General features: G+C 44.5%; 2 protein-coding genes across 6 annotated transcripts in view; one reads left to right on the top strand and one right to left on the bottom strand.

Moving 5' to 3' along the window:
• Nucleotides 1-21,921, top strand: part of DCUN1D3 (defective in cullin neddylation 1 domain containing 3) — a 35,624-nt gene extending 13,703 nt beyond the window's left edge. Inside the window, exons 2-3 of the mRNA XM_073543036.1 lie at nucleotides 5,569-6,102; nucleotides 16,045-21,921. Of these exons, the coding sequence (XP_073399137.1) occupies nucleotides 5,569-6,102; nucleotides 16,045-16,528 (1,018 nt within the window). The 3' untranslated portion in view covers nucleotides 16,529-21,921. The remainder of the gene's footprint in view (nucleotides 1-5,568; nucleotides 6,103-16,044) is intronic.
• Nucleotides 21,922-25,220: 3,299 nt separating this feature from the next.
• REXO5 (RNA exonuclease 5) overlaps nucleotides 25,221-25,855 on the bottom strand; it is a 31,645-nt gene continuing 31,010 nt past the window's right edge. For 2 of the 5 annotated variants that reach the window (XM_073543028.1, XM_073543029.1), the window contains exon 20: nucleotides 25,221-25,381. In XM_073543028.1, the coding sequence (XP_073399129.1) occupies nucleotides 25,333-25,381 (49 nt within the window). In that variant the 3' untranslated portion in view covers nucleotides 25,221-25,332. The remainder of the gene's footprint in view (nucleotides 25,382-25,855) is intronic. The other 3 variants (XM_073543030.1, XR_012219900.1, XR_012219901.1) reach the window with 3 other exon arrangements.

Genomic DNA, 25,855 nt, shown 5'->3' on the forward strand with positions numbered 1-25,855 from the left:
AGCAGGAGGACTACTTGGCACAAGACAACTAGTCCTGTAGTGATAATTTAATTATTTTTTATTTATTTTTTTTTTTCAAATACACCAAACAGCCCAGTTAGTGACACATCACTAGAATCAGGCTCTCGGCCCGTACATCATGGTGCTCTAAGATTACATAGCAAAACCTGGTGACACATTCCCTTTAAATACATTCATAATGGTAACTAGCATTTTTATCTTGGAGAGGGCACAGTGTACTTATGAATATTCCCCTTTTTTAGTCCTTCTCTGGAATTGAAAATTACAAACCTCTATATTGGATATGGCGTGTAACTTCAGCCGCGTCATCTGGTCCCTTCATATCTGATTGTAGTATGTGCAATATAACAAATATTAACTGATGTCTACCCAGAAAAGACCCATGTGTCACACATGCCCTGACTGCTCTTAGGGACACAGACTATGGTATTATACAATTGCCTAAATGACAATTCCATACAATGTTACCTGCTGCACAGATTATTGAGGAACGTCATTCCCCGAATGTTGCCAGCGAGGGAAGGTTGGGCAGTTGTATGGGTGAGCGGCTGTGGTTATATACCCCTCTGTGGAGTTCAGATGCAGTTGGGTTCATGCCACTTTTAGATTAGATCACTTTGAGATTTTTGGAGATTTTGGGGATTTTTCTGGTGAAAACACAACTCCAGCATCAATGACCTTGTCATTCATAAAGAACGTGATCTCCTTCACAATCCCACTTTTTATTGCCCCTGAAACGAAACAACTTTGCAATAAGTTATATTTAAAGGGGTTTTCCAATCCTAGCAATTTACTGCATCATCACTGAAGGTTCGACCCATTGGATCCTGAGAATGTAGGGTCTGCAGTACTGATTAGCGCTATTTTTCCCTGACACGGTCAATCGCTGGACACTTCATCAAGGGTCTATTCACTTAAATGGGGCCAGCTACAGTTCCCTGTACAAATGCTGTTGTCCAAGGAATGTCTTGAAAGGGACCCCGCACTGTGTCCCCTTCATGCTCAGGATCGATTAGTTGAACCCCAAACGATCATGAAGCGATATATCGGCTTATAAAACGGTAATATCCCTTTAAATATTTTCTGTGATTACATGTGTACAGCTTCTATACAGAACAATGTGTCTCCATGGTAACAGACTACAATAAACCTTGTGTAGTCAGATCCTTTTTTATTCTATCAGTCCCACACTAGTACTAATTTCACACTGGTCTCAGTAACTGTCATCATGTTTCCAGCCTTTACTAGGACTTGTACTGAGATTGTGAAGGATTTTCCTACTTACCCGTCTTGGCCGTGCTCTTGTTCCTAAAAAAGAAATATACAAGTGATTCATAGACCAGGACACATGACCAGGAGACAAGATTTAGAGCTTCTCGGAGTAATAAATGTCCAGTTTATTGCGCTCCATTATTTGGAAGATATAATAAAATATTTTGGAAAATTTAGATTTTTTTTTCAATGCATGGTGTTTCTTTATGGACAGTGACATGCCAGAGTAAGGAGCCATGCAATGCTTATCTGAGAAGTTAAATATGCAAATTGCGAGACAGAGGACTTGGTCTCTAGTGCAGCCTGAAAAATGCAAGCAAATTCTTCAGCATCAGTAATTCCTAAACATAAAAATAAAGCCCCGTCCTGAAATCTGGGAGACACGATGCTCCCTAATTGTGAGCATGAATCAGCTTCTTTGTAACCTGTTCTGCTTTAAGAATTCTATGAATTTCCTTTATTAGGAAATGTGGTCAATATCAGATCCAGAGAGCGGGAGCGCCCCGGTCAGCTCATGTGTAGGACACTGTTCATCTGGGCAGAATACAGCAGCGTCCCTGTATACAATCCCTCTTACATCCTCACGGTCCTGTGCTGCCAGGACTGTTCGATGGTCAGGCCGGTGTTACTGGGCAGAGCTCTTCTGATGGAAATGGGTCAGTATTTATGCGTAGAAATAGTTGTGATATCCGCAACACAGAGTGGGCATGAAGCGGATGTCAAATCCACAGCAGCCGTCAATTTACACCGCTTATATGGCCCAAGGAAACTGATTTGTATCCATACAGAATCCTTTAAAAAAAAAAAAAAAGCCTTAATTCTGGTATAAAAAAACTCACACAACAAGATATGGCCTTACCAGAACCCTGTCTGATGACAAATGCACATATAGCAGGATGCAGCGGGCCTCCACTAATAGAGGCAAGGGGCAGCTCAGGTGCAATCCACTGATAAATACAACCACCCCACACCTAACAAACCATGGTGGGGTTGCCTGCCTTGTAGGAGAAATGCACATAGATAAGGCTTGCATAGGACGTCAGTCACACGTATGTAAGTGTGATGCAAAGTGTCTGGCTTGCAACCTATTAATGACGCCCATAGTATTAGCAGGCGGGCTGCTACAGCACTAAAATATGCAACACACAGTGACAGATGACCCTATAGACCAAGCCAACAAAAAGAGGCCCGGCTGCATCCTGCAAAAAATGATGTAAGTGCAAAAAAAAAAAAAAAAAAAATTAATGCATTCAATAAGTACATTAAATGAGGTATTGGTTAAGATTTTGGCCAAAATAGATATAGCCTGCAAGCCAACGTCAAGGTTCCTCATGATATTGCAGGTCCCTAACACTAATATCAAAACTGCTAACATAGAAAAAATTTAAAAAACTCACACAACAAGATATGGCCTTACCAGAACCTTGTCTGATGACAAATGCACATATAGCAGGATGCAGTCTGGCCATGTCGGTCAAAGAAGGGGATGGAAATGGTGGGGTCATAAGCAGGTGGGAAGGTGTATTTAAATAATTGGCCCCTCCGTGAAGCACTGAGCGGCTGGGACTTAGTACAGTCATTCTGTGCTTGTGGAGTCCCTTTAACTTAAAGGGAATTTTCAGTAAGATCAACCATCCTAAGCAGTCTATATGGGCATGCAGGTCATAGGAAGCTGAATAAAATGATACCTTGTTGTCTGCGATCCGTTGTCTTATTCCAGAGAAATCTACATTTTTCTTAATATGTAAATGAGCGTTTCAGATCTATGGGCCGGACATAGATCTCCCTGAGAATCTGCCTCTAGAGATTATTTTAAATAAGGGGGCATTACCAGTGTGAGACATGTAATGACTGACAGTCTGCTCTCCTGATCTACATATCTCACACTAGTTACGCCCCCCCCCCCTATTTAAAATAAGCTCTGGAGGCAGATTCTCAGGGAGATCTAGGTCCAGCCCATAGATCTTAAGAGCTCATTTACATATTTAAACAAAAAGAGGATTTATCTAGAAGAAGATATCGGATCACCGAGATCAAGATATCACTTTTTTCAACTTTCTAAGATTTCCATGCCCATGTAGTTGGGTTAAAAAGGTCAATCCTTGCTATTATGTATTTATAATATCGTTATTTTTAGGGCTTGGTCCTTCAGTGCAAAGAGGCAATGGTGATCCCATGGTTTTGTGAGTGCTGGATAATCTGTGTGTATTTTAGGAAAAAATATATATTTTTCAACTTTTACATTTTAAAATAACAAAAAAGGAAAATGGGTCAATGCAAAAGTTTGGGTGCCCTTAGAGATGTGTGTGCTCAGATAACTTTGACCAAGGTTTCAGACCTTAATTAGCCTGTTAGCATTATGGCTTTTTCACTATCATCATTAGGAAAGGCAAATTTCCCAGCTTTATAAAAACCCAGCCTTCTCTAACCTTGTGCCAAAAAGCAGCAGCCATGGGTTCTTCTCAGCAGCTGTCTAGCACTCTGAAAATGGTGGAGGCCCACAAAGCAGGTGGAGGCCCACAAAGCAGGAGAAGGCTATAAGAAGACAGCAAAGCGTTTTCAGGTTGCCCTTTCTTCAGTTCGAAATGTAATTAAGAAATAGCAGTTACCAGGAACAGTGGAAGTCAAGATAAGGTCTGGAAGACCAAGCAAAATTTCAGTGAGCTACTCGTAGAATTGCTTGAGAGGCAAATCAGAACCCCAACTTAACTGCAAAAGACCTTCATAAATATTTAGCCGACACTGGAGTTGTGATACATTGTTCTACTGTTCAGACACCTGCACAAATATGGCCTTCATGGAAGAGGCTTCAGAAGAAAATTCAGCGTCAGTGGACGGATGAGGTTAAAATAGGACTCTTTGGCCACAGTGATTAATGTGTGGAGAAAAAAGGCACATAATTTCAGGAAAAGAACATCTCGCCATCCATTAAGCATGGGGGCAGACAATGGCACAAGGAACATTTCACAGGTAGCAGGAAGAACGGACTCGAAGAAATTTCAACAAATTCTTGATGCAGACATAACACCATCTGTAAAAAAAAAGGTGAAGGTGAAAAGAGGATGGCTTCTACAAATGGATAATGATTAGTGATGAGTGAACGTGCTGGGATAAGGTGTTATCTGAACATGCTCGTGTGCTAACCGAGTGACTTCGGCGTGCTTGAAAAATACGTTTGAGTTCCTGCACGTCTCGCTGCTGTTCGACATCCACAACACATGCAGGGATTGCCTAACAAACAGACAATCCCTGCATGTGTTGCACATGTTGAACAGCCACAAGACATGCAGCAGTGGGGACGCAAACATATTTTTTTGTCAACGTTGAAGACACTCGGTTAGCACAGGAGCATGGTAACACCTTATCCCAGCACGCTCGCTCATCACTGATTATCCTAAACGTGCGTTAAAAGGCGCAAGCTGAAGGTGTTACAATGGCCCTCACAGTCCCCTAATCTGAACATCATTGAAAATCTGTGGCAAGACCTCAACATAGCAGAGCATGCAAGACGCCCCAGGAATCTCACAGAACTGGAAGAATGGAAGGAAATCCCTCCAAACAAGAATTGAAAATCTCATCTGTCTACAAAATGTTTACTAGCTGTGATACTTACAAAAAGAGGTGCTACTAGGTGCTAACCATGGAGGGTGCCCAAACTTTTACATCACCTCATTTTCATTTTTGTAATTTTTAAAATGTAAAAGATGAAAACATATATTGCCTAAAATACAAACGAAATGTGTCATCTTTAACTTTAGACCTTTTAGAAACATTTAATCTTGGAAGTTGCTGTTCACAATATCAGTAATTTTGACCAGGGGTGCCGAAACTTTTACATGCCACTGTATGCATACATAAGGGCATTATGAAACTTGCAGCCGGTCTGGGGATTACAATCTACATATGGACGATAAAATATCATGACTGAACAAAGACTTGCAATTTATTTATTTCTTCAGATCATTTTCTGAATTCCTGGTGGAGTTCAAAGAAATTAATTTCTGTGTAATTATGGTTTAAAGGATTAGAAAAACATGCTTTCTTCCAAAAAAGTAAAGTGTATCCCTCCACCCCCCAATTGTTCATGGATTGGATAGGTATTGCAGCTCTGGTCTATTAACAGGACTCAAGCTGAGCTGCAATACTATACACAACCAGGGGTGGCACTGTTTTTGGAAGAAAGCAGACCTTTTTTTTTCACAATCGAGGATAATTTCTTTGGAAAAAAAAAAGAGGTTAGCAAATCCTGATGTATTTTTTTTTTCCTTCCTCCAGGTCAGACAGCTCCTCGGGATGGTGGCATGGTGACGTGTATCCAACATCCGTTGAGACGGTGTCTGGTACAAGGCGGACTGCTCTAAAACTGGACACGCTAAACATGGGCCAGTGTGTCACAAAGTGTAAGAATCCTTCATCCACACTAGGCAGCAAAAATGGTGACCGGGAGTCTAACAAGTCCCATAAGAGAAGCTCAGGACACAAAGAAGAATACACGTCAGCAGGAGGGAAGGCCGCAGGAGACATCTTGGTCAACGGAACAAAGAAAGGGCAGGATGCCGCAGTAGAGCCCAGCCATCTTCAAGGGCCAGCTGGTGATGCCAAGAAGAAAGAGTCGGGCATGGGAGCAGAGGTGTCATCCTTGCAGAGAATCGAAGACTTGTTCAGGAGATACAAAGATGAACGAGAAGATGCCATCTTGGAGGAAGGCATGGAACGGTTTTGCAATGACTTGTGCGTGGACCCTACAGAATTTAGAGTTCTAGTTTTAGCATGGAAATTCCAAGCAGCCACCATGTGCAAATTCACTAGGTCAGTTCATTTTTTTTTTTCCTTTGGCTTGATGTAGTAATCTTGTATGCACTTGTCTGACGTGTGGCTCAACTACAGCGCCACCATAGGGGAAATTAAGCCTTACATGTAGCCTGTTGAGATTGTAGCAGGAAGAGGTATATTTTTCAGGCCATGTTGGTTCTGTTACGGGGGCCATACAGATATATATATATTAATGGCTTGTTGTCCTTCAGCAAGTAATGGCATATTAGTATAGGTCTGTATTCTGGGACCAGCACTAGGTCTTCGAAATACAGGACTTCCTAGTATTTATACTGTGCTCGTCTATCCGTGTTCTGGAGCTTGACCGCAGTATATTGGAGTGAACCCCAAGCCTGGAGAACGCCTTTATGTGACCAGACTTTGGAATCCTTACAGTGCGCAGACAGGATTCTCCGGTTCCGGGAGCGATTTTCATACATGTGGTTACATGCTGACTAGATGTGCGCAGCCTCATTCAATACAAGTGTATTGAGCGAGGCCACGCACGTCTAGTTGGAATGTGGCCGAAAGTATCCAAATTGCATACTTACGATCACATGACAGCCGTCTCCTGTCACCAGAGAATCCTGACACCGGGCACTATGCTCACTGTGAGGATTCTTAATTGTGGAGTAACATATTGACTTGAGCCCAAGCCTGGACATCCCCTTCAAAGGTTTATTTTAGCCTAAACAGGTTATCACCTAGTTGTTGAATAGTTAATTGTTTAGTTTATCCCACTGATCACCAGGACAGAGAATTTGTGTACCTTAATCTCAACTGCATCTAGGAGTTGAATGGAGAAGCAGGTCGCATATGCAACCTGCCACTCCATTCAAGTCTGTAATGTTTGTGTAATTTGGACTTAAGGGCCTGACACACTAAGCGATATCGCTAGCACTATCGCTATAACTTGTGATGTTATAGCGATATTGCTAGCGATATCGCTGTGTCTGATACTTACCTACGACCCGCTCCCCCGCTGGTTATCGCTGATCGCGCGAGAACGTCCAGGACTGTTTCTCATCAGCTTCCTGTGGAGAGACGAGCGTGGAGCTGGGCGGGAGGATGTCGGGATCGCCTAGTGTGACAGGTAAGTAGCGTCCCCAGTGATGTCGCTGCTGAGATCTGCCTGTGTGGCAGCTCACTAGCGACCACCTAGCGATGCACCAGCGATCCTGACTGTGTCATATCGATGGTCGGGATCGCTGGTGCATCGCTAAGTGTGACAGTACCTTTAGTTGGAGCGGCCGATGCGTGACCTGTCTCTCAATTCAACTTCCACTGGCTGCAGTTTAGCGTCCTGGGGAGAGCAGAAAACACAAGTTTACTGTACTGTTTTCAGTCAGGGTCCCATCATGGATATAATAGTGATCACTGATATAGTAGATATTATTATTATTATAGCGCCTTTTATTCCATGGCGCTTTACATGTGAAAAGGGGTATACATTATGAAACACAAATATAATAATTTTGAACAAAACAAGTCAGCGACTGGTACAGGAGGAGAAAGGACCCTGCCCATGAGGGCTCACAATCTACAAAGGATGGGTGAGGGTACAGTAGGTGAGGGTAGAGCTGGTCGTGCAGCGGTTTGGTGGTTACTGCAGGGTGTAGGCTTGTCAGATGAGGTTGGTCTTTAGGTTCCTTTTATAGGTTTCCACTGTAGGCGAGAGTCTGATATGTTGGGGTGGAGGGTTCCACAGGAGGGGGGGATGCGCGGAGAAATCTTGAATGAGATTGTGGGAAGAGGGGAGTAGAGAAGGAGCTCTTGTGAGGATCGGAGGTTTCGTGCAGGTAAGTTCCGGGAGACTAGGTCATAGATGAATAGAGGAGACAGGTTGTGGATCACTTTGTATGTCATGGTTAGGTTTTTGAACTGGAGTCTTTGGGTAAAAGGGAGCCAGTGCAGGGATTGACAGAGAAGAGAGGCTGGGGAATAGCGGGGCAACAGGTGGATTAGTCGGGCAGCAGAGTTTAGGAGAGATTGGGAGGGGAGGCCACAAAGCAGAAGGTTGCCGTATTTGAGGTGGGAGATGATGAGGGCATGCACTAGTGTTTTTTTCAGATTCTTTAAGGAATGCCTATAACCTGCAGTAACCACTGATCCACTAAACCGCCTTTCGACCAGCCCTACCCTCGCCTACTGTATCCTCACCAATCCCTTGTAGATTGTGAGCCCTCGCGGGCAGGGTCCTCTCTCCTCCTGTACCAGTCGTGACTTGTATTGTTTAAGATTACTGTACTTGTATGTGTTATGTATACCCCTCCTCACATGTAAAGTGCCATGGAATAAATGGCACTATAATGATAAATAATAATAATAATGTGCGGATCCAGGAAATATTTTTGAGTTGGATTCGGCAGAAAGTGGAAAGGGCTTGGATGTGTGTTTTGAAGGAGAGATCGGATTCAAGGGTTACCCCGAGGCAATGAGCTTGCGGGACTGGGGAGAGTGATAGATAGGTCTGTTGGGGGCGTTGAGTGAGATAGGGGAAAGATGATGATTTCTGTTTTAGCCTTGTTAAGGTTTAGAAATCTAGCAGAGAAGAAAGATGAAACAGCGGACAGACAATGTGGGATTATGGTTAGTAGGGAGGTGATATCTCGTCTGGAGATGTAGATCTGTGTGTCATCAACATATAGAGGTGATACTGAAAGCTGTGGGACACTATGAGCTGTCCAGGGCCAAAGGTGTAGATGGAGAAGAGCAGGGATCCTAGAGCTTATTCTTGTGGGGACACCGACCAATAGGTGGCGAGATGATGAGGAGGTGGTGCGTGAGTGGTAGATGCTGAATGTCCAGTCTGTTGGGTATGAAGAGAGCCAAGATAGCGCCAGGCCTGTGATGCCAAGAGATGAACGAAGCTGTAGTAAGAGGAAATGGTCCACTATGTTGAAGGCAGAGAACAGAGTAGTGTCACTTGGATTTGGCAGTAAGGTCATTTGTGACTTTTGTCAGGACAGTTTCAGTGGAATGATGCGCTTAGAAGTCAGATTGTAAGCGGTCTAAAGGTACTGTCACACTAAGCGATATCGCTAGCAATATCGCTATAACTTGTGACGTTATAGCAATATTGCTAGCGACATCGCTGTGTGTGATACTTACCTACGACCCGCTGGTTATCGCTGATCGCGCGAGAACGTTCAGGACCGCTTCTCGTCGTCAGCTTCCTGCGGCGCTTCCTGTGGAGAGATGAGCGACGAGTGTGGAGCCGGGCGGGAGGACGCAGGATCGCCTAGTGTGACAGGTAAGTAGCGACCCCCGTCCCCAGCGATGTCGCTGATGAGATCTGCCTGTGTGGCAGCTTACTAGCGACCACTTAGCGATGTACCAGCGAGCCTGACCATATCGCTGGTACATCGCTAAGTGTGACAGTACCTTAAGAGGGAGTGGGAGGACAGTTCAAAATGGACGTGTTGATCCAGTAGTTTTGAGGCATAGGGGAGAAGTGATATGGGGCGATAGCTAGACAGAGAGGATGGGGGTCAAGTGAGGGCTTTTTGAGGATAGTTGTGATCGAGGCATGGTTGAAGCATGAGGGGAAGACACCAGTTATTAGTGACCGGATGAAGAGATGGGTTAAGGTTGGAAGGAAGACTGTTGTGAGGTTTGGGGTGAGGTAGGACGGGATTGGGTAAAGTGCACAGGTGGTGAGATGCAATCTGGAGATTAGAGAGGAAAGTTGATCTGCCGTAATGGCAGTGAAGCTGGTTTTGGAGGATGAGGACTGAGTAGTAAGTAGAAGGGATTGTGGGGACTTTAGGCAAAAGCTTTGTCTGATGTTACCCATCTTCTGCTTGAAGAATGAGGTAAAGTCTTCAGCTGAGAGGAGAGGGAGGAGGCGCTGGGGTACGGAGGAGAGAATTAAGTGTTGAATAGCTGTTTAGGGTTGTAAGACAGAAAGAATATGAGAGATGAGAAGTAGGTTTGTTTTGCTGCAGTGTGTGTGAACTTGAAAGTGGTGAGGGATTGTTGCAGTGGGATCTTTTCTATCTCCACTCAGCAACCCTTTAAGCCCACCTCAGTTCTTAACTCGGGTTAGTGTGCCAGGGTTGCCTGTTGATTGTGTGAGCTTTGGTATGTATAAGGGGGCCGAAAGATTTGAGAGCTGCAGCTGTTGTGGTGGTATATAAAGTGTCAGCAGCATCTGCATACGACAACTTGTTTGGAATGGATAACCCCTTTTATATGGTACTCGAGTACAATATAAGGAGGTATTCAAGTACTTGAGATGTTGCGCTATGTTCTTCTATGCCAGGGGTGCACAACATTTTTTAGTCAAAGGGCCACATTGACATATTGAACCAGTCCGAGGGCTGCAGAAAATGAAAGGGGTAATTACATGAATACATCACTAGAACCAAGTTTTGAGTATTTGAGGAGGATTTGGAGAGCTTCTGCTAAGGAAAAAAAAATCAGTGTGAACATACGCTAACTCAAACTGAGTTTTTGGAGCAGAAACTCTCAAAATCCTCCTCATAATCTCAAATCTCATTTTGAGGACTTTTCAGTTTCAACACAGCCATGAAGCTCCTTATGGATTGCTATGTGTGTGCAAGATCAGAACCACCGTTGGCACAAGTGCAGCACCAGATCCACCATTAGTACATGAATGCAGGTCCAGAAACACCATCAGTACATCTATACAGCACCAAGCTTAGTACAGCAATGCATTGCAATATCAGGTCAGCCCTATATACAATTGTATTGCATGTACTTTTGACTCCCAGTATGTCCTGAACAATGATAGAGATGCTTGGAGTTGCTGTTACTAGTCATCAGACTGTATACTATGTCCCCTTTCACAATCCACCCAATTGCCCCATAATGTCCTCCATTACCCCTTTATGTGCCCTCCCGCGGCCCCCTCATCTACATTGAAAGCACATTTCAGCTCCGCTCTGGAGTGTGTACCAGTACTTGACTTCTCCTCTGCCGTTGCGGCCCAGTACTTGACTTCTCCTCTGCCCGTGCGGCCCCTTTCCATAATATAACCCTCTCTATAATGTTCCCCAACAGACTATAAGCCTCTCCTATATCCCCTCACTCCATAATATACCACCCTACACTGTTCCTCTCCAAAATTTCCCCTCAAACTGCCCCTTTAAGTATTATTCCCTCCACACTGCGGCCCCCTTCATGATGTCCACCCACCTCATTATATTTGAATATTGGAGGAAGGAGAAATGGGTGCAGCGTCTCGTGGGCTGCACAAAACCGCTTGGGAACTGCAGGTTATGCAGACCTGTTCTAGGCACTCACTCTATTGACAAGGGGAATAACACCCATATGTCCATTTATTCATACATTTCCAGGAGGAACAAAGGAGTAATGGCACAATGCAAGTTAAAAAGCTCCAGAACTGATATTTTCTAAGTACTTTCTACACAGATCCTTTTTTTTAGCTAGACATCGCCTAAGAATAGAATAAACTTGTGTATATCCTGATACTGTTCCCATCGTCCTGTATTTCTGTTCCCCACACCAAGGATAATGCAGCTGCATTATAACGCCATGGTCATGGATGATGCAATTGAGTTATTTCTAAATGTCCAGCTTGGCTTATTACCCGTAGTTTAATTACTCGTAGATGCTGGCGTTTGCTGAGCGGCAGAGATGGCTGCTGTTTTGCCCTCTTTATTCTTGGCTGCAAAGTAAATGTAATTACACTGATTGCCATAATGAGTCGTGTGAAGGATTTAGGATTTTCTACGCCCAGAATGGTATTAGGTGCATCTGTATTTTATTTCAAGTTTTACATTTACCTTTTAGCAAAGGCAGCCAAGTGCGGAGCGGGCTTCGGAGCTGGCACCCGATAGTAAACTGATGCCATCCGAGCTGTGCGGAGCGGGCTCAGGAGCAGAGTACCGGCTGTGCCTCATAGCTGGCACCCGACATTAAACTGATGCCATCAGAGCTGTGCGGAGCAGGCTCCGGAGCAGAGTACCGCCTGTGCTTCATAGCTGGCACCAGACAGTAAACTGATGCCATCCGAGCTGTGCAGAGCGGGCTCAGGAGCCGAGTACCGGCTGTGCTTCATAGCTGGCACCAGACAGTAACCTGATGCCATCCGAGCTGTGCGGAGCAGGCTCAGGAGCCGAGTACCGGCTGTGCTTCATAGCTGGCACCAGACAGTAACCTGATGCCATCCGAGCTGTGCGGAGCAGGCTCCGGAGCCGAGTACCGGCTGTGCTTCATAGCTGGCACCAGACAGTAACCTGATGCCATCCGAGCTGTGCGCAGCGGGCTCAGGAGCCGAGTACCGGTTGTGCTTCATAGCTGGCACCAGACAGTAACCTGATGCCATCCGAGCTGTGCGGAGCAGGCTCCGGAGCCGAGTACCGGCTGTGCTTCATAGCTGGCACCAGACAGTAACCTGATGCCATCCGAGCTGTGCGGAGCGGGCTCAGGAGCCGAGTACCGGTTGTGCTTCATAGCTGGCACCAGACAGTAACCTGATGCCATCCGAGCTGTGCAGAGCGGGCTCAGGAGCCGAGTACCGGCTGTGCTTCATAGCTGGCACCAGACAGTAACCTGATGCCATCCGAGCTGTGCAGAGCAGGCTCCAGAGCCGAGTACCGGCTGTGCTTCATAGCTGGCACCAGACAGTAACCTGATGCCATCCGAGCTGTGCAGAGCAGGCTCAGGAGCCGAGTACCGGCTGTGCTTCATAGCTGGCACCAGACAGTAGCCTGATGCCATCCGAGCTGTGCGGAGCGGGCTCAGGAGCTGGGTAACTGCTGTGCTTTATAGCTGGCACCAGACGGTAACCTGATGCCATCCGAGCTGTGCGGAGCCAGCTCAGGAGCTAGGTACGGGCTGTGCTTCATAGCTGGCACCCGACAGTTACCCGATGCCATCCGAGCTGCGCGGAGCGGGCTCAGGAGCCGAGTACCGGCTGTGCTTCATAGCTGGCACCCGACATTAAACTGATGCCATCCGAGCTGTGCGGAGCGGGCTCAGGAGCAGAGTACCGGCTGTGCTTCATAGCTGGCACCTGACAGTAAACTGATGCCATCCGAGCTGTGCGGAGCGGGCTCAGGAGCTGAGTACCGGTTGTGCTTCATAGCTGGCACCAGACAGTAACCTGATGCCATCCGAGCTGTGCGGAGCTGGGTACCGGCTGTGCTTCATAGCTGGCACCAGACCGTAACCTGATGCCATCCGAGCTGTGCGGAGCGGGCTCAGGAGCTAGGTACGGGCTGTGCTTCATAGCTGCCATCCGAGCTGCGCGGAGCGGGCTCAGGAGCTGGGTACAGGCTATGCTTCATAGCTGGCACCAGACAGTAACCCGATGCCATCTGAGCCAACTCTGATCGCGTCAGTTTAACCTCTTAAGTAACACTGCTTAAAAGTGGCTATGGCCCTGTGTTTGCCATGTAAGATTTTCTATGAAGCCTGGTAATAAGCGGAGCTTCGTAGATCATCCATTTCATACATGGTATATTTCAATAACATAATATTTCAAGTAATCAAAGTGATTGCAAGTTCAAGTCTCCTATGTGGACTAAATAAAAATGTAAAATATATTATATATACATACACGTGGTCAAAATTGTTGGTACCCCTCGTGTAATGACAGAAAAAACCCACAATGGTCACAGAAATAACTTGACTGACAAAATTAATAACAAATAAAAAAAAAAATCTATGAAAATGAACAAATGAATGTCAGACATTGCTTTTCAACCATGTTTACACAGAATTTTTAAAAAAATAAAACTCATGAAATAGGCCTGGACAGAAATGATGGTAGCCCTGAAAATAATGTGACAAAAGGGACATGGTAAATCAAGGTGTGTCCACTAATTAGCATCACAAGTGTCTACAATCTTGGAATCAGTGAGTGGCCTGTATAGAGGCTACAGATACTCACTGTGCTGTTTTGTGACATGTGTATCACACTCAACGTGGACCAGAGGAAGCGAAGGAAAGAGTTGTCTCAGGAGGTTAGAAAGAAAATTATAGACAAACATGTTAAATGTAAAAGTTGTAAGACCATCTCCAAGCAGCTTGATGTTCCTGTGACTATAGCACATATTATTCAGAAATGTAAGCTTCATGGGACTGTAGCCAACTTCCCTGGACGTGGCCACAGGAGGAAAATTGATGACAAATCAAAGACGGATAATACGAATGGTAACAAAAGAATCCAGAAAAACTTCTAAACAGATTAAGGGTGAACTTCAAACTCAAGAAACATCAGTGTCAGATCGCACCATCCGTCGTTGTATGAGCAAAGTGGGAGACGACCAAGGAGGACAGCATTGTCGAAAAAAAAAATCCTAAAAAAGCCAGACTGGAATTTGCCAAACTACATGTTGACAAGCCAGAAAGCTTCTGGGAGAATGTCCTATGGACAGATGACACAAAAATGGAACTTTTTGGCAAGGCACATCAGTTCTATGGTCACAGATGGAAAAATGAAGCATATCAAGAAAAGAACATTGTCCCTACTGTGAAACATGGAGGAGGCTCTGTTATGCTCTGGGCCTACTTTGCTGCATCTGTCACAGGGTATCTAGAATCTGTGCAGGGTACAATGAAATCTCAGACTACCAAGGGATTCTAGAGAGAAATGTGCTGCCCAGTGTCAGAAAGCTTGGTCTCAGTCGCAGGTCATGGGTCTTGCAACAGGATAATGACCCAAAACACACAGGTAAAACACCCAAGAATGGCTAAAAGGAAACCATTGGACTATTCTGAAGTGGCCTTCTGTGAGCCATGATCTAAAGAGCTGAAACATGCCGTCTGGAAAAGGCAACCTTCAAACACGAGACAACTGGAGCAGTTTGCTCTTGAGGAGTGGGCCAAAATACCTGTCAAGAGGCGCAGAAGTCTCATTGACAGTTACAGGAATCGTTTGATTGCAGTGATTGCCTCAAAAGGTTGTAGAACAAAATAGTAAGTTAAGGCACCATCATTTCTGTCCAGGCCTATTTCATGAGTTTTATTTTTTTTAAATTCTCTGGAAGCATGGATGAAACGCAATGTCTGACTTAGATTTGTTCATTTTCATAGATTTTTTTTTTTAATTTATTTAAATTACTTTTGTCAGATTCAAGTTATTTCTGTGACCATTGTGGGTTTTTCTGTCATTAAATGAGGGGTACCAACAATTTTGACCACGTGTGTATATCTATCCAAACAAAATAAGGTTTAAAGGGAATCTGTTACCTCATTTTTGGAAGATAAGATGCGGCCACCGCCATCAGGGGCTTATCTACAGCATTCTGTAATGCTGTAGATAAGCCCCCGATGTAACCTGAAAGATAAGAAAAACAAGTTAAATTATACTCACCGAGGGGCGCAGTCCGGTCAGCCGCCTCCCATCTTCTAGCGATGACGTTCTCCTTACTCCTGCCGCGGCTCCTGTGCAGGCGTACTTGATCTGCCCTGTTGAGGGCAGAGTAAAGTACTGCAGTGCGCAGGCGCCGGACCTCTCTGACCTTTCCCGGCGCCTGTGCACTGCAGTACTCTGCTCTGCCCTCAATAGGGCAGATAAAGTACGCCTGCGCAGGAGCCGCGGCAGAAGGAGGACGGCATCGTATGAAGATGGGAGGCGCCGGACCCCAGGTGATTATAGTCTAACTAGTTTTTCTGATCTTTCAGATTACATCGGGGGCTTATCTACAGCATTACAGAATACTGTAGATAAGCCCCTGATGGCGGTGGCCGCGCCTCATAGGCCAAAAATGAGATGACAGATTCCCTTTAAATTGCTCCTTTTTTCCCCAAATGTAAATAGTGAAATAATCACCAGCTCTAATGACTGGTAAACCATTGGCTCATCTCGCCACATCTTGGGACAGAATTTTTTTTTTTGTATTTTTCAAAGTTCTGAATTTTATTGAGTAAAATGTGTGTGTATAATGTGTATATGTATATATCATTTTAAGCTGCCCGTAATATTTTCCCTTTTTATTTGTACAGGAAGGAGTTTTTTGAGGGATGCAGGGCAATAAACGCAGACAGCCTTGAGGGGATCTGCAGCCGATTTCCCAGCCTCTTGAATGAAGCCAAGCAGGAAGATAAATTTAAGGATCTTTATCGCTTCACCTTTCAGTTCGGCCTGGACTCAGAAGAGGGTCAGCGGTCACTTCACCGGGAAATAGCCATCGCCCTCTGGAAGTTAGTGTTCACCCAAAACAAACCCCTTATTTTGGACCACTGGTTAGACTTCCTAACTGAGAACCCCTCAGGAATCAAGGGAATCTCCCGGGACACGTGGAACATGTTCCTAAACTTTACTCAGGTGATCGGCCCCGACCTCAGCAACTACAGCGAGGACGAGGCATGGCCGAGTCTCTTCGATACCTTTGTAGAATGGGAGATGGAGAGAAGGAGACAGGATGAGGAAACCAAATGTATTAGGTCATCAGGCACAGAGTCCATGGACGCAGGTTCGCAGACTTAGCACCGCGCAGGCGTCACATCCCCGTCACCTTCATTAACTCTGGACTTTTCCTGGAAAATTTAATGGAGAATCCATTTTTTTTTTTTTTTAAACTACTTTACACCTTTTTCTGCCTTGAATTTGAAAGGGCTCAAAATGCTGGTAACATGTTTCAGGCACTTTCTTACCATTTGGGGTTATTTTAGCTATTTTTTTTTTTAGTAGGAATATTCAGACGGTGCCAGAAAGTGTTTTCTCCTTTATATTTCAGGTTTAACTGGCTCTAATTAAATTAACTTAATGCTTGGAAGGGGTGATGGGGAGGGGATCAACCCATTTATTTAATTTAAACCCTATTGATGTGTCGTTGGGGGAGGGCTTGCAGAGCAATGCATTAGGGGACATGCGGCAGCTGGTTGGTGTGAACTCTGCCCAATTCCATGTCCTGTACCCATTTTATTTTATATGAATATCAACCCCCATTAGTGCCAAAGCGGCTTACAACACATTGTATGCCAAGCTGGCGCATAGGGGTTTTTTTGTTTTGTTTTTTTTAACAAAGAAAAAAAAAAAAGCAGTTCTTCATAAGAGTGCCAGGGTGGCGTTTTACTCCTAGATCCTGTCGATCAGGGCGGTTGCGTACTGTGTAGTGGTGTTTACATTGTTGGGTTTTCCAAGTTGTGAAACTGTTCCGTGGGGGTTGGATAAAGGAGCACATTTCCTCCCGCAATCTTTATCAGAGCATTAAGCAGACATGCGTTAACTCCTTATTAAAAAAAAATGTATACAAAAAAGAAAAAAAATTCAGTTTTTCAATGACCTTGTATTCTGAATTACCCAATGGAGGCAGCGGGACCTCCGACAGCCCCTTTTTATTTTATTCTGTACTCGCGTAGTTTTGATGCCGTGTAATGGAAGAGGAAGAAGCGTAGGATTTGCGTTACCGTCAGTATAGGAAATACTAGAGTGATTCCGGGTCGCCGTCTCCCACCAAGAGGCGGCATTAGGTGGTCTACCTCCAATATATGAGACTCTTATTACACCCTGTAGTCTGCTGCTTTCCGTCAGTCATTCGCTCACGAGCCGGCAACAGTTTGATGCGTTATAATAGATTGGCTATTCCCATATTAAGGGAGAATCTATAAAGTGAATGTCCACCTTTTATCACCTGCTAGTAGAATGCCGATTCATTACTAATATATCTACGTAGTGGCTGAACCTTGATTTTATGACACCGAGCTTTTTTTAAAAAAAAAGAAAAAAATATGTAAAAAAACATTTTATCTGCCTGTCGCCACCACTAGAGGGAGCATACTGCATACAAGGACCTGCCACTTGCCTTAAAGAGCTCATTCTTCACCTGGTGTCAATCCTACTTGTTCTTTACTTTTTGCCACTCTCCAGTTCTGAAATGTGGACCTTTTTTTCTTTTTTCCTTTTATGTAAGTTTTAGTCTGGCTAGTCAAAGGGGTGAGGTCCTTGACTCTTTCCTGTTGATGAGAATCATGCCTAGTGGGCTAAAAAGACAAGATTTACATCCAGAGAGAAGGCAGCTATAAGTTCCAGAACAAACAAAAAAAAAAAAAAACACCACCGATTCAGGAGAACAGCAGTATTTGCACCAGGTAAAAAAAAAAAATAGAAAAAACATATTTTCTACTAATTAATACTTCCCTGGAAGGTGTGAAGGGGTCAATATAACTACCGTAATTGTAATGCAATGGGGTAGAATAGGGAGGTATAGATCTATTATACACACACACACACTTTATAAATGTATATATTGTATACACTACAACATTTCCAAGTCCCCTCCGGCATGTACAGATTCACGTGATCTGAAAGGTCCTTCTGCTACTTAGGACCTGCAGCATTTGTGCATGTGCTGGTAGTTCCTCTCATGCCCTTCAGCGATCAGACGGATCAGAGTGGGGCAGTAGGAGAGAGCCGTTCTCTCAGTGATCACTGTTCTCCTCGAGTAAGCTACCTCCGGACTAGAAGGTGCACACTTTTCAGCAAGTTTTTTTTTTTTCCTTGCTAAAAAGCACATCTTCTAATCCAAAGACATATTTATGGCAAGTGACAGGTTTCCTTTAAGGGCGTTGTTTAAAGCAATTTCCTATTTTTGTCTATAAAATAAACTGATTTTATGCTGGAAAAAAAGAATAGATACTGTCTTAAAATATAGTCCTCCATACTTTAACAATGCACAAGGCGCTCTTTATACCTATGCAGAGATGACAGCGGTCATGTAATTATGCAAATGCACAACTGGTGTAACCCCCTACTTGGCTGTCCCCACCTCAGCACAGGTCCTGACCGTGTCCATCACTTGTATAGGCGGACACTTGTGTGGACGTCTGAGAAGGCCATGGCCTCAACTAATCACATGGCAACTTTCATCTTTATAGAGAGAAAAAAAAGTGCAAAGTTGGGCAGCTGAAGGCACTGACTGGCAGAGCGAGGGTGCAATTTGCTTTTTTTTTTTGGCCACTTTAACCAACAACACAATCGACACCCCATGTTATCTATATGTACCTCCCCGCGGGTGTGTGGCCATGTGATCCCAAAATTAGATCAGGTATGTCATAATGACCAATTGTCTTCACGGGTTACTGTCACCTCTACAACGGGTTCGATATTTTCTAACTTCAGAAGGGCTCTGTCATTTTATGCTGGAAATTTTCTCTTGTGGAAAGATAAAAGGGTAAGTGAGGATCCGCACACTGCTCATTTGCATGGTGTACCTGGGGGCTAGGACTAGTCTGCCATCTGTCCTTTCACCCGTTTAGGTCCTTGTATATGGGAACTTGTCCTGGTGATGTTCCCTTTAAGGACAGAAGTGCCTACCTGGAAAGTTGCAGCTGTGCAAGGACCTGACCCCAATGACTCCACAAGGTGGCGGAGTAAGTGGCCGGACCTGTGCTAATAATGACTACCTGCCTTATACCACTAGAATGTCCTATTCGGGCTGGATCACCATTGCAACTTTCGCCAGCTCCTGGGGGTTGATGTGTCCAGTTTGGCAGCTCCGATTAGTCACTTGAGACTAAGCTGCTATACCAGTCACCGCCATGGACAAGAGTGGTGCTGCTGCGACTGAAAGGAAGCATCCAATTCTTTATAAGCTTAACTGTCACCAGGGTTTTGCTATCTAATCTGAGAGCAGCATGATTCCAGCAATGTGTCACTTTTACTGAGCTGCTTGCTGCAGTTTAGATAAAATCCACTATTTTCTCTGCTGCAGATCTAGCAATTCTCTGAATGCTGAGCCCTGTATAATCCCTCCCACACCACCGATTGGCAGCTTTCTTCCTATGCAGTGTACACAAAGCTGACAATCACTGGTGGGGGTGTGGTTACACAGCAGGAGACAACTAGTTCTCTAGTGATAATTTCCTGCTGATAAAACACTTGATTTCATCAAAGCAGCATAATAAGTGACATCCCTGGAATCATTATGCATCCCTGGAATCGGGGTATCTGTATGGGGGTGGATATGCTCCAAAATTTCCGGTCAGAGAACCTGCAGGATATTATAGCACCAAAATCGTGGATGATATTTTACTAAATGTTATCCAGATACTGAAAAGGGGGGGGGGGATCTGAAGCTTTTTCTCTATGGATTTCAATCTGGGCCGTGCAAGGGTGAAATCTGCAGCATGTGGCACCGATTTTACCATTGTAAAAGGGATGTAGCCTTAAAGAGGCTGTCTGGTCCAAGTTGATAAGTCTGCAGTCACTCGTATGGAGCGAGGCCGTGCCCACTGGCCGGGAGTATGTATAACTCATACATACCATCTGGTCCTGGTTAAGAAATCAGCAAGCCGCCGCCGCACACAGTGCGTGCATTGGGGGGGGGGATTCATAAGTCTGCAGTCACACAGAGTGACTTCAGACTTATCGGTTTGGACTGGACATCCCCTTTAAAAGGACTTGTCATCAGAAAATGACCTATTTCATGAATTAGGTTTTTGTTAAATGCATTAAAAATATATATTTCTAATTCCATTTTCCCTATCACTATATATTAAACCCACCCCAACTTAGTAATTTTCACACTGGAACACTAAGTACATTTGCAGACTCACACTTCTTGCTGTTTCTTTTCAGCAGTCTCATTATCATCACAGCCAACGTTACAATTAGAAGTAACATCTTTATATGCAATAGACAATACAGGATCCACCATTCGCAATAGATGTTACAGCTCCCCTCCTCCACTTCCCATCATCACAATGACCTTTTGAACAATTAAATTTTTTAACTTTTAATCTACAGCGTGTTAATTTTCAGCGGTTTTTAACCTAGTCAAATGAATGGGGGACAAGTGTTCTCTGCCGAAAAATCTGCTGCAACTACTCAACGTGTGCACATACTCTAATGGCATGTTCGCATCTGGTGGTTTTTTTTTTGCAGAATTTTCCCCCCCCTGTAGCTAAAACGCTGCATTTTTCCAGGTGGATTACGTGTCATTTATCAACAGTATGTGGTAACAAAGTTAGTTTTAGGAACAAAAAGCACAAAGTTTTTTTTTTTTTTTTTTTTTAAACTCCTTGTTATTTTTCATAGGTGCAAAAAAAAATGTCGCTGAAAATTGACACGCTGCAGATTTTCAAAACCACGCAGTGCTCAAATTCAGTCTGGATAAAAGAAAAGCTTTGTGTACGTGAGTTCTGGCATCTCAAAGCTTTTTATGATACGGTAAGATGCATTATCCATGACCCGAGCCTAATTAATGATTAAACCACTGCTTAGTTATAGAGCAGCACTACCTCCAGTTTTTGGGTTTTCCATTGGTCAAGTAGAGAATTCTCAGGGCTACTGACTATTTAGTAAGGAATGTCCGGTGAGACCACGGTGGTAGGCCAGGCCGCGTCCATCTGCCATACCAGGTAGGCCAGGCTGCGTTTATCCGCCTTACAAGGTAGGCCAGGCCACGTCCATCCGCCTTACAAGGTTGGCCAGGCCGTGTCCATCCGCCATACCAGGTAGGCCAGGCCGCGTCCATCCGCCTTACAAGGTTGGCCAGGCCGTGTCCATCCGCCATACCAGGTAGGCCACGCCGCGTCCATCCGCCATACCAGGTAGGCCAGGCCGCGTCCATCCGCCATACCAGGTAGGCCAGGCCGCATCCATCCGCCTTACAAGGTTGGCCAGGTCGCGGCCATCCGCCCCATACTTGCATGGTGTAACACTCTTAACACCTGCAAATTGCAAGTCCCTGTTGGGCCGGGAGTAATCCCAATATTATTTCACAGGGGCACCATCTTTAACAAGGTTTATACTTTTATGTTTAAACATTACTTTAAATTGTGCAGTTACCAATTTATTGTTTAGATACAATTTTGCAAGAAAAAAAAAAGTTTAATTTTTATTTTGGAATAAATGTCCTTACACAGTGGAGCTGCAAATTGCTCATGTATGGTCTGTTTTCTTCCCGTGATTCCCACTACATTGTTGCACGAGGAATTTTAGCTTACTTTAATATAATCCCCTGCCCATGTGATTCTCAGTTCCGCTTTGTAGATAGAGTTCCAAATCTCCTGCAGAACTATAGATTAGAGGGGGTTTTACACTAAGCGATATCGCTAGCAATATCGCTAAAACGTCACTGGTTTTGTGACGTTATAGCGATATTGCTAGCGATATCGCTATGTGTGATACTTACCAGCGACCGGCTCCCCCGCTGTCCATCGCTGATCGCGCGAGAATGCCCGGCTCCATTTCTCGTCGGGCGCTTCCTGCTGAGACTTCCTGCTGTGACGACGAGCGACGCTGGACGCGGGCGGGAGGACGCAGGATCGCTGTGTGTGAATGGTAAGTATCGTCCGCTGCGTCGCTGCTGCATCACTGTGAGATCTTTCTGTATGAAAGCTCACTAGCGATCATTTAGCGATGCACCAGCGATCCTGACCGGGTCGGATCGCTGGTTGGATCGCTGGTGCATCGCTAAATGTAAAAGGGCCTTAAGGCTATGTACCCACGTTGCGGATTGTATGCGTTTTTGCCGCGAAAACGCTGCGAAAACACATACAGAATGCACCCCATGCATTCCTATTACATTCCGCACATGCTGTGCTAATGCTGTGTTTTTTTCCGCGGCGGAATCGCATAGCGGAAAAAAACGCAGCAGGCTCATTATTTTTGCGGAATCGCCGCGATTCCGCACCCATAGGAATGCATTGATCCACTTTCCGCATGTGGCTATGCATTGATCCACTTACTTTCCTCCAGGCCCTGGGTACCATATACCTGTAAAAAAAAAAAATTAAAATAAAAAATTGGGTTATTCTCACCTTCCGGCGTCCTGCGCAGCCTTACCGACGCTCCCACCAACTCCCGTTTCCAGTAATGCCTTGCGGCAAGGACCTATGATGACATAGTGGTCTCGCGAGACCGCTATAGTATCGCAGACCGCTACGTCATCAACGGTCTTAGTCACAAGGCATCGCTGGGAACGGGAGCATCCCTGAGGCCTCGGGACGCTGCGCGGGACACCGGAAGGTGAGAATTTCACGATTTTTTATTTTTATTATTTTTAACATTGTCTTTTACTATTGAGGCTGCATAGGCAGCCTCAATAGTAAAAAGTTGGTCACACTAGTCAAACACTATGACAGGTTGGTCACACTTGTCAAACAATCACATTCCAAGCGATGCTTCAAATCGCTTGGAATGCGCTTGAATTCCGCGTGTGAAAAACGCTTGTTTTCCGTGGGAAAAACGCATGCGTTTTTCCCGTGGTGGGAGTTGCAGAAATGCTGCGGAAGTTTATGCAGCATCTCTGCAACGTGGGTACATAGCCTTAAATGATAATTTTGTCACTGTCAACAGCCACCACAAGAGGGCGCTTACTACTGCATGTAACTTATATTCCAAACTGAAAAAAAAAGTATACAGTGAGCTCCCTCTAGTGGTGGCTGCAGGTGAACAAAATTTTATAAGTGGGGTCAGGTTTAATAAAAAAAAAAAATAGTATATTGGTTTACAGTCAATCTTGGGGCTTTTTTAAACTTATATTGCTTGTGTTTTCGGTAACAGGTTTCAGCAGGCTCCTTATCAGAGGCAGGATTACATTGACACTGACAATTGATATAAATGGCCTATGTTTCGTATGAGCCATTAGTATAAATACAGTAGGGATATGACTCGCACCACCTTCCCTGATTAGGTGACTAAGATACCATTGAGAGCACTGCATTATTTACCATGCACAGCGCTGTACACTTTGCAGTGGCTGTGTCTGGTACTGCAGCTCAGTCACATTGAAGTGGATGTGACTAAGCTGCAATACCAAGAACAGCCACTATAACATGTATGGAGCTGTGAGTGGTAATTAATGATTTACTACTGGTGGAAAATCAGCCGCGTAGGTACAATCCAAAAAGCATTAGCTGCTGAGGAAGAAGAATGGATAAAATTGAAAAGAGATTTATTCTAAAATTGGCTGAAAAAAACAAAACCGTGTTTGGTGCAGGATATCCAGCTAGGTCAGGTTTAACCAGGAAAAACCTGATGAAGGTACAAAGCCTGCACCGAAAAGCATTTTTTTTTTTTTTTAGCTATTTTTATAACATTTTCATTCCATCCATGCTACTTGTTCCTTGGCAGTGCCTGCTTATTGGATTGTACCCACGTGGCTGATTGTCTTTTCCTGTAACTCCTCCATAACCAGACAGTTAGAGGTGTTGGAGGATCGTAATCCTGAGGAGCAGCGGCCAAGCCTTTTCTAGCGTTGTGCCGCCTGTCCTTGCCAGGTAAATTATTGCAGTTTTTTCTACTTGCCTGTTTGTTTTTTTGCGATATCACACAGGGAGCAACAATCCCTCTTTCATTTTGCCTTTTAGATTTACTATAATTTACATCTGTAATTGGGTTAATTTATAGTGCAAATCTACTTTTAATTACTGGCCCAAACTTAAACCAAATTTTTAAAGAGAATTTGGTAAGGGGCAGAGACCCTGATTCCAGTGATGTACTACTTACTGGGCTGCTTAGTGCAGTTTTTATAAACTCTCTTATTGGCTGCAGAACTCTGAATGCTGAGCTCTGTATATCCCCGCCCACACCTCTGATTGTCAACTTTCTGCACAGTGTACACAGAGCAGCCAATCAGTGTTAGGGGCGGGGTTGCACTGGACAACTAGTCCCTCATGTGATAATCTCCTGCTGACAAAACTGTGATTTTATGAAAAATACACAAATCATCTCAGTAAGTGACACATCGCTGGAATCAGGGTCTCTTCCTCTACATTATGCTGCTCTGCAAAAACCTGGTGATAGATTCCCTTTAAGAGGTGTGACATTTTACCCCAGTTTATTACCGGCATATTACACGCTGGTATTAATACATTTTCCTTTCCAGAACACTCTTTGGAAAATTAGGCTACAGGCGGTCAATGGTAATAAAATACCTGGCGCAGGGATTTGAAGCATTTTGTGAACAGCATTGACCTTTTGTCTCTAGAAAATAATAAAAATGAGTGAGACATGAATCGCATCCCACCTGCTCGCTCAGATTTCTAGGAGGGTGGACATAAGAAAAAAAGGCATAATGAAGGGGGGGGGGGGAGGAATAAGTAGTGGAATGGCCTGTGAACCTAGTTATAGGAGGTGGCTGACAACACCGGAGCCGCTAATGGCGCAGAGCTGGTGCTGTAGAGATTATGAGCCTCCCACTCCAGATCATTCTACACTTGGACGCACGTCATAAAATAACTAAAGCCTCTGTGGCCGATTTATTCCCATTATTATACAGCACTGATGTAGAACATTCTGTACATTAAATATCAATTAAAATGCTTGCGACTGTTCCAATGCGGTCAGCACTTTATCCCCATCATGCCGAATCCTGATAAAGGTCCACTGCTGCTAAAAAAAGAAAGAGAAGTATCACACTATGGAGCCCAGGGGGCAGATTACTACAGGCAGACATATTCATTAGCTGTGCGGCCCTCCACTTTAAAACTGGCAATAAGCTGGATCTTTGGTGTACTTTTAGAGAATTGTAACATAAAGGGGTTGTCTGGCCTTGGGGGGGTAAAAGTCTGCAGTCACTATGTGTGCCTGTAGACTTGTAAATCCTCAAAGTGTGCACGCTGTCAGGACTCTGCTGCGGGCAGGTGCTCTACTATACAGGATTTCATTCCTAGGTGTGGTATCATTGCACATAAAATAATCCTAAGTCTATAGAACAGCTCCCCTAGTGGCTGGGCTTTGCTTAGCGAATGTCATTGTATAGGACTGACTGCATTCAAACTTTAGAGGAAGGGTTTCCTTAAAAGAGTATTGAGGAGTATTCGGATCCCACATTTATGGCATATAAGTGTCTAATAGGTGCAGATC

Source organism: Dendrobates tinctorius, unplaced genomic scaffold (assembly GCF_039654945.1).
Source record: "Dendrobates tinctorius isolate UK_male_01 unplaced genomic scaffold, ASM3965494v1 ptg000129l, whole genome shotgun sequence".
NCBI lineage: Eukaryota > Metazoa > Chordata > Amphibia > Anura > Dendrobatidae > Dendrobates > Dendrobates tinctorius.